We start from the raw sequence: 13,385 nt of genomic DNA, 5'->3' as shown, positions 1-13,385 counted from the left end.
TATACCTTTAAGGGGGGGAACTACTTTGTACAGCTCATGTATACTGTAGTACCGGCAGTGACCACACCTGTATATAGCACTGAGTAGTAATCTGTACAGATCTGTTGCAGTGTGAGCCACGTTGAGTAAACACCTGTTGTACCGGTCTCCGCAGTCTGTTTCTTATTATACACGGACGCAACAGTTCCCACATGCTGGAAATCAATTGCCCAATTAGGGGAAAATCACATATTTTTCCCACATCATATTGGAGTCGGGTGGCTAACACGAAAAGCAGCTGACGCCCCCAGCCTGCACCAATGGCAAAATCGAGCCCTTTGCCTCTAGCTATAAAGCCAAGGATTCCCATATGCTTTTTTAACAGCTTTGTCATGCGACCTTCAGAGATTTGTTTTTGTGAACCCCCAAGTCTCTCTGTTCCTGCAAACCCTTTAAAATTGTACCATTTTGTTTATATTGTCTATAGTTGCAATCAATTATTCAATGGCTGGAGACTAGTTAAGACAGCTGAATTAACATCAAGAGCTTTATCACATCAAATTCCAAAGACAACACTTTCAAGCTGTGTGCACAGTGCCAAAAATAAAAATGCTAGAAGTCTGTGATTTTGTTTTTTTTTTAGAGTTTATAAGGTTTTGACTGCAGGGACTAACTTATGGAAATCTTCAGCTCAGCTGTCACGAATCAGAGAATCATACAGCACAGAAGGGGGCCATCCGGCCCATCCTGCCTGTGCCAGCTCTTTGAAAGTGCTACCAATTAGTTCTACTCCCTTGCTCTTTCCCCATAACCTGAAAATGTTTCCTTTCTGAAGTATATATCCAATTTCCTTTTGAAAGTTACTATCGAATCTGCTTCCACCACCCTTTCAAGCAGTGCATTCCAGATCATAACAACTCGCTGCGTAAAAAAAATATTCTCATCGTTTCCCCCCGGCTTCTTTGCCAATGATCTTAAATCTGTGTCATCTGGTTACTGACCCTCCTGCCGGTGGAAACAGTTTCTCCTAATCTACTCTATCAAAAACACTCAAAATTTTGAAAACCTCTATTAAATCTCCCCTTAACCTTCTTTGCGCTAAGGTGAACAATTCTAGCTTCTCCAGTCTCTCCACATAACTGAATTCCCTCATCCCTGGTACCATTCTGGTAAATCTCCTCTGCACCCGCTCTAAGGCCTTGACATCCTTCCTAAAGTGTGGTGTCCAGAATTGGTCACAATGCTCCAGCTAGGGCCTAACCAATGATTTATAAAGATTTACCATAACTTCCTTGCTTTTGTACTCTATGCCTCTATTTATAAAGCCAAGGATCCCGTATGCTTTTTAACAGCTTTATCAACGTGTCCTCCCACCTTCAAAGATTTGTGCATAAGAACCCTAGGTTCTTCGGTTTCATTATCCCCTTTAAAATTTTACCATTTTCCCTTCCAAAATGCGTCACTTCACATTTCTCTGCATTAAATTTTATCTGGCGTGTGTCTGCCCATTTCTCCAGTCTTTCTATGTCTGCTATTATCCTCCTCACTGTTTACTACATTTCTAAGTTTTGTGTCAAATCTGCGTACATTTTGAAATGGGTGGCCTGATGTTCCTCTATGTTCCATGGGATAATTAATCAGCTTACCAATAGCACATGGTTGGTTATACAATACATAATTTTTCTTACAATCTCATGAGAAAAAATAATTTTTTAAATTCTATCTGTACAAAAGTTCTGAAACATGTATGTCGTATTTCATATTGCACATGAACATTTTTGTATCACATTTAAAGGAAAGAATGCCAAGCATTTCTAATCTACAAAGCCACTCACTCAGGAGTATAGCTTTTAATTGATTTCAGGAGTCCTGCTAGTTTCTTCTGACCTTTAATTGATCACATGATCTGCTCAAAGCCATTGTTCTCAGGGAGACACAGCAATGAGATCTTGTGGCCTTAAGGGAAACACCAGTTACCCATGCAGTTTAACAACAGAATAATGTATTGTGTGTTACATGGGGTAATATTCCTTTCCAGTGTCAGCTGTGGCTCAGTTGATAGCACAATTGCCTCTGAGTCAGAAGGATCTGTGGGTTCAAATCCTACTCTAGGGATTTGAGCACATAAACCTAGGCTGACACTCCAGAGTAGTGCTGAGGGAGCACTGCACTAGTGGAGGTGTCATTTTTCAGATGAGACATTAAACCGAGGTCCTGTCTATTCTCTCAGGTGGACATAAAAGATCCGAAGGCACTATTTTGAAGAAAAACAGGAGAGCTATCCCCGGTGTCCTGGCCAAAATTTTTCCCTCAATAACAGATTATCTGGTCATTATCGCATTGCTGTTTGTGGGACCTTGCTGTGCGCAAATTGGTTGCCGCGTTTCCTACATTACAACAGTGACTACACTCCAAAAAGTACTTCATTGGCTGTAAAGCGCTTTGAGACATCCGGTGGTTGTGAAAGGCGCTATATAAATGTAAGTCTTTTTTTATAAAAGCACATATCCTCTGACTAGCCATGGACAACACCAAGAGAGATCCATTAGAATTGCTCTTACATTTGAATACATGCTACAGGAAATTTAAGAAGATTGCAGTACATTCAACAAGAGGTTTATGATGATAAGCCAGAAAAAAGGGCACCAAATGAAGTTTCCTAAGGATAAACATTATTGAAATATTGGAAAAATAAAATTCATATGCTTTGATTAATGTTGTTACATGTTGCACTTTATTCTGAATTCAAAAATATTGCTTTTTGGCTTGTGCAGGAAGAACAAAAGAAGCAACAACATGAATAACTTGATAAAAACTGATATAAAGAAAGACACCCCTAGAGGTTTTCATTAAACTGCAACGTGGCACGTTACAAGATTATAAATCCATGAGGTAAAACGGAGGTCAGCTGTAAAATGGCAGCTTGTTCTGATACAGTACTGTGAAAGCATCTTCTCTAAAGCACCCGGTATCTCGATGGACTGGAGACTCCTGCTGGCATTGTTTTAGAACGACAGCATAAAGAACGGTTCAAATTCTGCGGTAAATTCAAACACTTTCTACAAAAGTCCACAAAGCTACCACCATTATAGATAAGGATTTTAAATCAGAACATATTTTCATTATTTTTAAAGCCAAGGAAATAAGTGGAAGAAAGCCACATTTTTTCTGAATTTGTCTTCTGTTTAACTTTCCAGTTGAATTTCCTGTGAGCATATCAAGGAGATCTCAAACATAGGAACACTGATAAAAAACCTCAAAGCAAAGCTAACAACATGTTAGGATTGTGGCTGGACTTAAAGGAAGAGTTGTGACATTAACTATTTCTTTGCTGGTGTACTGGAGGAAAGAGAATGGTACAGTAGGTTAAGATCTCAGGTTTGATTACAATTATTAAAGTACTGCACTGAACTGTTCGCACATACAACAAGTAACGGCTTGCTACTTTGTAGTTCTCATTGTGGAAAATATTTTACTCATATTCTCTTTTTCGGAATACAGTTAGTTTTTGAAGGTTAAGCACCTTCGTCTCTGAGAAACAGGTTTCATATCAAGCAGAACAAATAGGTCCACAGCAATCAAAAAGGCGGAAAAATGGTTTGTAAGGTTTAGATCATCAACTGATCCTTTGACAAACAACTTACAGATTTCACAAGAGCACTGGCAGATATTTAATAATCCGTGATTATTTTTGGCAGCTTGATTGATACTATTTCTGGAGCAATTTTATGTTACTAACATTAGTGTAATGCAGCAGTTGTCCTAAAATCATATTTAGTAATGTTTGAATATCAGTTGAAAACTATTACCAGTTTGTTGTGACAGTGTCGGACACAAGTCAAATTATTTTACTGCAACAAACACCTGTATGCAGACATTTCAATGATTCACAGAAGAGTGACAGCATCTTTATAAGAAACATAGAAACATAGAAGATAGGAGCAGGAGTAGGCCATTCGGCCCCTTGAGCCTATTCCGCCATTTAATGAGATCCTGGCTGATAATCCAAATTCAGTACCCTGTCCCTGCTTTCTCCACATATCCCTTGATCCGTTTAGCCTTAAGAAATATATCTAACTCCTTCTTGAATATATTTAATAAGTTGGCCTCAACTGCCTTCTGTGGTAGAGAATTCCACAGATTCACCACTCTCTGGGTGAAGAAATTCCTCCTCAGCTCAGTCCTAAATGGCTTACCCCTTATCCTTAGACTGTGATCCCTGGTTCTGGACTCTCCCACCATCGGGAACATCCTTCCTGCATCTAGTCTGTCTAGTCCTGTTAGAATTTTATAAGTTTCAATGAGATCCCCTCTTATTCTGCTAAACTCTAGCGAATATAAGCCTAATCGACCCAATCTCTCTTCATACATCATTCCTGCCATCCCAGGGATCAGTCTGGTGAATCTTCGCTGCACTCCCTCCATGGCAAGAACATCCTTCTTCAGATAAGGCGACCAAAACTGCCCACAATACTCAAGGTGTGGTCTCACCAAGGCCCTGTAAAACTGCAGCAAGACATCCTTGCTCCTGTACTCGAATCCTCTCGCTATGAAGGCCAACATACCATTTGCCTTCTTAACCGCCTGCTGCACCTGCATGCTTACCTTCAGCGACTGGTGCACAAGGACACCCAGGTCTCATTGCACTTCCCCTTTTCCCAATCTATTGCCGTTCAGATAATAATCTGCCTTCCTGTTTTTGCCACCAAAGTGGATAACCTCACATTTATCCACATTATACTGCATCTGCCATGCATCTGCCCAATCACCCAACCTGTCCAAATCATACTGGAGTTTCTCTGCACCCTCCTCACAGCACACAAGCCCACCCAGCTTTGTGTCGTCTGCAAACTTGGAGATATTACATCTAGTTCCCTCATCTAGATTATTAATATATATTGTGAATAGCTGGGGTCCTAGCACTGATCCCTGCGGTACCCCACTAGTCACTGCCTGCCATTCGGAAAAAGACCCATTTATTCCAACTCTTTGCTTCCTGTCTGCCAACCAGTTCTCTATCCAAGTCAGTACCTTACCCCCAATCCCATGTGCTCTAACTCTTATGCGGGACCTTATCGAAAGCCTTCTGAAAGTCCAAATACACCACATCCACTGGTTCTCCCTTATCTATTCTACCAGTTACATCCTCAAAAAATTCCAGTAGATTAGTCAATCATGATTTACCTTTTGTAAATCCATGTTGACTTTGTCCGATCCTGTCACTGTTTTCCAAGTGCTCTGCTATTACATCTTTTATAATAGACTCTAGCATTTTCCCCACTACTGATGTCAGGTTTACCGGTCTATAATTCCCCGTTTTCTCTCTACCACCTTTTTTGAATAGTGGGGTTACATTGGCTACCCTCCAATCCATAGGAACTGCTCCAGAGTCTATAGAATTTTGGAAGATGACCAGCAATGCATCTACTATTTCTAGGACCACTTCCTTAAGTACCCTAGGATGTAGATTATCAGGCCCTGTGGAATTATCGGCCTTCAATCCCGTCAATTTCCCTAACACCATTTTCCTACAAATACTGATTTCATTCAGTTCCTCCCTCTCATTAGACCCTATGTTCCCCGACATCTCTGGGAGTTTATTTGTGTCCTCCTTTGTGAAGACAGAACCAAAGTATGTATTTAATTGGTCTGCCATTTCTTTGTTCCCCATTATAAATTCCACTGATTCTGACTGCAAGGGACCTACGCTTAACTTCACCAATCTTTTTCTCTTCACATATCTATAGAAGCTTTTACAGTCAGTTTTTATGTTTCTTGCAAGCTTACTCTCATGCTCTATTTTTCCCCTCTTAATTAATCCCTTTGTCCCCCTTTGCTGAATCCTAAACTGCTCCCAATCCTCAGGTTTGCTGCTTTTTCTGGCCAATTTATATGTCCTCTCCTTGGATCTTATGCTATCCCTAATTTCCCTTGTTAGCCACGGTTGAGTCACCTTTTTTGTTTTATTTTTATGCCAGACAGGGATGAACAAATTCTGTCGTTCATCCATGTGATCTTTCAATGTTTGTCATTGCCTATCCAATGTCAACCCTTTAAGTAACGTTCCCCAATCCATCCTAGCCAACTCGCGCCTCATACCATCGTAGTTTCCTTTATTTAAATTCAGGACCCTAGTCTCTGAGTCAACTACTTCACTCTCCATCTTAATGAAGAATTCGATCATATTATGATTGCTCCTCCCCAAGGGGCCTTGCACAACAAGATTGCTAATTAATCCTTTCTCATTACATAATACCCAGTCTAAGATGGCCTGATCTCTAGTTGGTTCCTCGACATATTGGTCCAGGAAACCATCCCGTTTACACTCTAGGAATTCCTCCTCCATAGTATTGTTACTAATTTGGTTAGAACCTTAGAGATCACAAGCTAATCCATATGCATTTTAATTTTGAACTTTACTTAAGTACTTGGCCAGAGAGATGTTTTTGTTTACGGGTCAATGCTCGAATGTTGACAAAACTACCCCTTTCAATTATTTAGTGCGGAGAATGTTTTTCTTACCATTCACAAGCCAAGTAACCTGAGGCAGAGGTGTGCCATCCACAGAGCACTGCAGTACAAAATCCTGACCCTCGCTCACTGTGCATTCCTTCAGTACGCTCGTGAAAAATGGTGGTACCTCCTCGCCTTTGGAGCCTTAAATTGATTAATAAAAAAGAATCCATTAATACTGTGTACATAAATCCTTTGCATATGCATTCTTTAGATGCGTAATATGGCCTTCACACAATAATTTCAGATTCAGGCTTTTGGCAGATACAAAGGACTAAAAACAATGGAAGCCCTAGAGGAGTATAGAAAGTGCAGGGGGGTACTTAAAAAAGAAATTAGGAGAGCGAAGAGGGGGCATGAAAAAACACTGGCAGGCAAAATAAAGGAAAATCCCAAGGTGTTTTATAAGTATATTAAGGGCAAGAGGATAACCAGGGAAAGAGTAGGGCCTATTAGGGACCAAAGTGGCTATCTGTGTGTAGAGCCGGAAGATGTGGGTGAGGTTTTAAATTAATATGTTGCATCTGTGTTCACTATGGAGAAGGACGATGTAGGCATAGAAATCAGGCAGGGGGATTGTGATATACTTGAACAAATTAGTATTGAGAGGGAGGTTTAGCAGTTTTAGCGGGCTTAAAAGTGGATAAATTCCCAGGCCCAGACGAGATGTATCCCAGGCTGCTGTTTGAGGCAAGGGAGGAGATTGCAGGGGCTCTGACACAAATTTTCAGAACCTCTCTGGCCACAGGGGAGGTGCCAGAGGACTGGAGGACAGCTAACATAGTACCATTATTCAAGAAGGGTAGTAGGGGTAAACCAGGGAATTACAGGCCAGTGAGCCTAACATCAGTGGTAGGGAAATTATTGGAAACAATTCTGAGGGACAGAATTAGTCTCCATTTGGAGAGGCAAGGATTAATCAAGGATAGTCAGCATGGCTTTGTCAGGGAGAGATCATGTCTAACCAATTTGACTGAATTTTTTGAGGGGGTGACTAGGTGTGTGGATGAGGGTAGTGCAATTGATGTAGTCTACATGGACTTCAGTAAGGCTTTTGACAACGTCCTGCATGGGATACTGGTCAAGAAGGTAAGAGCCCATGGGATCCAGGGCAATTTGGCACATTGGATCCAAAATTGGCTTAGTGGCAGGAGGCAGAGTGTGATGGTCGAAGGTTGTTTTTGTGACTGGATGCCTATCTCCAGTGGTGTACCGCAGGATTCGGTGTTGGGTTCTTTGCTGTTTGTAGTGTACATTAATTATTTAGATATGAATGTAGGAGGTATGATCAGTAAGTTCGCAGATGACACGAAAATTGGTGGAGTGGTAAATAGCGAGGAGGGAAGCCTCAGGCTGCAGTATGATATAGACGGGTGGGCAGATGGGCAGAGCAGTGGCAAATGGAATTTAACCCTGAAAAGTGTGAGGTGATGCATTTTGGGAGGACTAACAAGGCAAGGGAATACACAATGAATGGTAGGACCCTAGGAAGGACAGAGGATCAGAGGGACCTTGGTGTGCATGTACATCGATCCCTGAAGGCAGCAGGACAGGTAGATAAGGTGGTTAAAAAGGCATATGGGATACTTGCCCTCATTAGCTGAGGCACAGAATATAAGAGCAGGGAGGTTATGATGGAGCTGTACAAAATGCTAGTTAGGCCACAGCTGGAAAACTGTGTGTAGTTCTGGTCACCACACTATAGGAAGGATGTGATTGCATTGGTGAGGGTGCAGAGGAGATTCACCAGGATGTTACCTGGGCTGGAGTGCTTCAGCTATGAAGAGAGACTAGACAGGCTGTTTTCCTTAGAGCAGAGAAGGCTGAGGGGGGACCTGATTGAGGTGTACAAAATTATGAGGGGCATAGATAGGGTAGATAGAAAGGAACTTTTCCCCTTAGTAGAGGGGTCAATAACCAGGGGGCATAGTTTCAAGGTAAGGGGCAGGAGGTTTAGGGGATTTGAGGAAAAACCTTTTCACCCAGAGGGTGGTTGAAATCTGGAACTCACTGCCTGAAAGGGTGGTAGAGGCAGGAACCCTCACAACATTCAAGAAGCATTTAGATGAGCACTTGAAACGCCATAGCATACAAGGCTACGGACCAAGTGCTGGAAAATGGATAGGACTTGATGGCCGGCGTGGACACGATGGACCGAAGGGCCTCTTTCTATGCTGTGTAACTCTATGACTCTATAGCAATCATATACGATAACACTTCTTGTTTAAATAAAATATTACTATGGGAATCATTGTTGTCCTTGGGAAATACCAACCAAATTGCTTCATTTCAGTTAGGTAATAACTTTAGAGGTAAAAATCAGATAATACAATCTAAATCCTTGAAATTACACCATGGATATAAATGTGCTAAGTTGAATGAATTTGTCTGAAACGTCCCTCTTTGTTTTTAGCAGCAGCATTAACCCATTGACTTTAAACAGACTAATGCCTCTGCCAAAAAAGTGGAGAACGGAATTTTCAAACAAGCATTCATACACATGTATTCCACATTGTAATTTCAAGTGATAAAAACAGAAAATGTTGGAAATACTCAGCAGGTCAGGCAGCACCTGTGGAGAAAGACGAAAGGTCATCGATCTGAAACGTTAACTCTGTTTCTCTCTCCACAGATGCTGCCTGACCTGCTGAAGATTTCCAGCATTTTCTGTTTTTATTTCAGATTTCCAACATCCGCAGTATTTTGCTTTTGTATTCGTGTATCAAAATCAAAAATCAAATCAAATCAACTTTTATTGTCATTGTTAGTGCACAAGTGCAGTACAACGAAATGTAGGCTTGCGGCTCCCGAGAGTGTACAATTTGGATTGGACACTTAAACATTTCAACATACATTTGTACATATATATTAGCATAAATATGACCATAATAAAGTGCATCGGCAGATGTGCAGGCTTTAGTGTTTATTTGTGGAGTTCAGTAGGATGACAACCCTGGGAAAGAAGCTGTTCCTAAATCTGGTCGTACGGGTGCGTATGCATCTGTAGCGTCTTCCAGATGGTAGGAGGGCGAACAGACTGTGGCTGGGGTGGGTAGGGTCTTTGATGATGGACCTTGCCCTCCGTAGGCAGCGTTTCTGATATATATGTTCTATGGTCGGTAGCCGGGTGCCGGTAATGCGTTGGGCAGTTTTGACTACCCGCTGCAGGGCTTTCCGGTCATGGGAGCTACAGCTGCCGTACCATACCGTGATACAGTTTGTCAGGATGCTCTCTATAGTGCAGCGGTAGAAGTTAGAGAGGATCGGGGGTGACAGATTACATCCCTTCAGCCTCCTCAAGAAATATAGGCGCTGCTGGGCCTTCTTCACCAGAGAGGAGGTGTTGAGGGACCAGGAGAGGTCTTCCGTGATGTGGACTCCGAGGAACTTAAAGCTGGCCACCCTTTCCACTTCCGCCCCATTGATGTGGATGGGGGTGTGAATTCCGCATTTGGACTTCCTGAAGTCCACGATTATTTCCTTTGTTTTCTTGGTGTTAAGGGCCAGGTTGTTGTTGGCGCACCACTTCACGAGATGCTGGACCTCCTCCCTGTAGGCTGACTCATCGTTGTTGGTGATCTGGCCTAATACTGTGGTGTCATCTGCAAACTTGATGATGGTGTTGGAACCATTAACAGCCACACAGTCGTGGCCCAAGTAAGCTATCTGTTATTTGATTTTTTTTGGTAAATATGAAATCATACAACTTTGCTGCTGAAATCTAAAAACCTTGGCTATGGCATAAAATTTTTTGTTATCAATATTATTGGATGAACACATCAGCCGGAATTTTTCCGGCACTCAGAGGGCGGGTTCGGAGCCGGGTCCGCTGTCAAAATCAAAAAGATTGACAGCGGGTCAGTATTCCTCTGAATAGGTGACAGCTGCAAAAGTGGTATAAAAGCTACCATTTCACAGCTGTTCACTTTCCAATGTCAGAAGCTTGAGCCTTCAGGATTTGGAATACACTTTTCAGCTTTATGCAGTTTGAAAGTGTTTGGAGTAAACTCTCTATCCACTGTCACGTCCTTGGAGCAAGCTCTCTCACCATTGACAGATCGCTTCTGTCATTTCAACTTCAGCTGCCATGTATTCCAGCAGTATCAGTACCCTTGAAAAAATCTCACCTTGGTCCTCAGAATCCCACCATGATCAGCCCCAACACCAACATCACCAGGCACACCAACAACAACACCAACCTGCTCCGCAATCACCTGATGCTGCACATGACACAGGGCATCAGCACCCAACCACATTGCTGCCTGGGAGGCCAGGAATGGCCTCACCATAGCCAGATTTACTTCACTTGATGCTGTACACCCTGGATGCCACATGATGCATCAGGTTGGCACCACCCCACACCAGCACCATAAAGCATCCCTGCAAAGCGCAAGCCATTCCTTTCACACTCATCACCATTGCGGGGGTTAATGTTATGTCTCACCATTCACTGCAGCTCACTAAGACACTTCCAAAGGTGCACAAAAATATGTCCAAGAAGGCAAAGTGTGGAAAATATAGATTTCAATGTTTGGCAACACATCAACAGAAAACTTTACATGAACATTGGTGAAAACACCCAAGTGCCTACTATTGTGTGTTGTTAGTTGGTATGATTGGACAAGGATGAGGGCGAGTGTGAGGGGTGGCTAGTGAGATGGGGATGTGATGATGTAGATAGAGAGGGATGGGTGGAGGTATAAGGTAAGTTGGTGTGATTAAGGATGTGCAGGAATAGGGTAGGGAAGGCAGAGTGATGGGGATGTGATGAGTGGCACAGCAGGATGAGGTTGAGTGTGGCTTTGCAGTAACGTTTCATGATCTACTGAGATCATTGAAAGGTTTGCGCCACTGCAACCTGGTCCTCCCGACGACATCCCTGCTTGTGCCCTCCTGTGCAATGTGCAACCAGGCTGCTTTGGTATCCTGGGGAGGTCTCTTTCGCCCAGTGGACGGGAAGAGAATCTCCCTGCGTGCTGTGAGTCACTCCATAAGCATATGGAGGGAGTCATGGGAGAGCCTGGGTGCAGCCGTGCACCTCTGTGCAGTGATTGTCAGTGTTTGCAGCACCTCAATGCTACAGGACACTGACAGCACAAATGTCAAAATGAATGTGGACATGGCCCCTTTAAAGAAACCGGCTGATGATGCGTCATCAAATGACGTCATCCTTTTAATTGGCCGGGAACTTCGCAGGGCGGGCTTAACAAGCCCAATGAACGGAAAATTCTTCTCACAGAGCGGGATGGAACCAGGAGCCCTCCGCCACCGACCCCGGCCGCACTTAGCCCGCCTTGGTAGGCGAAGTCGCGGCCATAATGTGCATATATGACATTCCCCTGCTGTTTTAATGTAGGGGTTAACCAATTTATCTTAAAAGGGCCAATGCTTCTGCAAAAATAGCAAACATAGGAATGTCATGTGAACACATTAATTATTCATCAGATAATATGACCAATGGGAATTTTTAGGTTTATATTTTTGTTTGTCTGAACTATAATTGTTCAATAAATCAGTGAATTAGTTCACAGAGCTCACACATTAAAATTAGTGGACTAGCCCAATGCTGGTGCAGCTAATGCTACAATTGGACTTATGAAAAGGTATGAAAAACAGTCAATAAACATTGAACTGAATAATTATTCCCATTAATATTCTCAAACAATTTAACAATGAGCATAGTAATTTATTTCACCACTAACCTAATTGTTATTTATCCTGTAGGGCACAAATTCTGACGAAAGTGAGGAGCATTTGGACATCAGTAACAACAACAACAACAACTTGCATTTATATAGCACCTTTAATGTAGTAAAATGTCCCAAGGTGCTTCATAGGAGCGTTAGAAAACAAAATTTGACACCGAGCCACACAAGGAGATATTAGGGCAGGTGAGGGTTATAGAGGTAGGTTTTAAGGAGCGTCTAAAGGAGTAAAGAGAGGTAGAGAGGCGGAGAGGTTTAGGCAGGGAATTCCAGAATTTAGGCCTAGGCAACAGAAGTCACCGCCACCAATGGTTGAGCGATTAAAATCAGGGATGCTCAAAAGGCCAGAATTAGAGGAGCGCAGATATCTCGGGGGGTTGTGGGGCTGGAGGAGAATACAGAGATAAGGAGGGGCGAGGCCATGGAGGGATTTGAAAACAAGGATGAGAATTTTAAAATCGAGGCGTTACTTAACCCGGAGCCAATATAGGTCAGCGAGCACAGGGGTGATGGGTGAACGGGACTTGGTGCGAGTTAGGACACGGGCAGCAGTTACACCACTTCAGAGGGTATTAACAGTCATGTAGTGTAGGATGGAGGCATATGTAGGCAAGACCAGGTAGGAGTGGCATACTTCCTTCTGAAGGAAGCATACATTAGTCAACCAGTTGGATTGTTATGACAATCTAGAAGCTTTCATGGCCATTTTTCTGGTGCTAGTTTTTTAATTCATTTTCACAACCTACCATGGTGGGATTTGAACTCACGACCTTGTTGCTGCTAGTCCAGTACTACAATCACATGAACATAATCCTAATCATTAATGTACTATTAACAGTGATTTCAAAACAACAATATGGGAAATAACTTCATGGAACTAGGTTACTTGCCTTTTACACTCAAAGTCCAGCTCCTAGAAAGTTGGCCTCTGCTGTTTGTCACTGTGCAGCTGTAGGAACCACTATCTGCCACATTTATGTTATTTAGGCAAAGATGTTGAATCCCATCCTCTTCATACATTTCAACACCTTCTTTTCCTTTTAGTGAAACTCCATTTTTAGCCCACTTCACTTCTGGTTTTGGACTTCCTGTAACTGTAGAACACAAGCTTATGTCAAAAATTATAGTATCACAGGAAATCTTAAAGAACTTTGGCCTAGAAATTCATTTGCGCCCCGTTTGGGGCGC

At 42.5% G+C, this 13,385-nt stretch overlaps 1 protein-coding gene across 3 annotated transcripts in view; it reads right to left on the bottom strand.

Moving 5' to 3' along the window:
* Positions 1-13,385, bottom strand: part of LOC147120408 (myosin light chain kinase, smooth muscle-like) — a 604,168-nt gene that overhangs the window by 340,070 nt on the left and 250,713 nt on the right. For all 3 annotated transcript variants that reach the window (XR_015078189.1, XM_085986292.1, XM_085986291.1), the window contains exons 9-10: positions 13,088-13,291; positions 6,502-6,636 (exon numbers count right to left, since the gene is read on the bottom strand). Coding sequence is in view for 2 of the 3 variants with exons in the window: in XM_085986292.1 (XP_085842418.1) it covers positions 6,502-6,636; positions 13,088-13,291 (339 nt within the window). In the remaining variant the exon portion in view is untranslated. The remainder of the gene's footprint in view (positions 1-6,501; positions 6,637-13,087; positions 13,292-13,385) is intronic.

This window comes from Somniosus microcephalus, chromosome 4, assembly GCF_052327205.1.
Source record: "Somniosus microcephalus isolate GS21.2 chromosome 4, FLI_Smic_1.0, whole genome shotgun sequence".
Taxonomy (NCBI): Eukaryota; Metazoa; Chordata; class Chondrichthyes; order Squaliformes; family Somniosidae; genus Somniosus; species Somniosus microcephalus.
The sequence above is the reverse complement of the archived record's forward strand: the minus strand, read 5'-3'. Positions and strand labels throughout refer to the sequence as shown.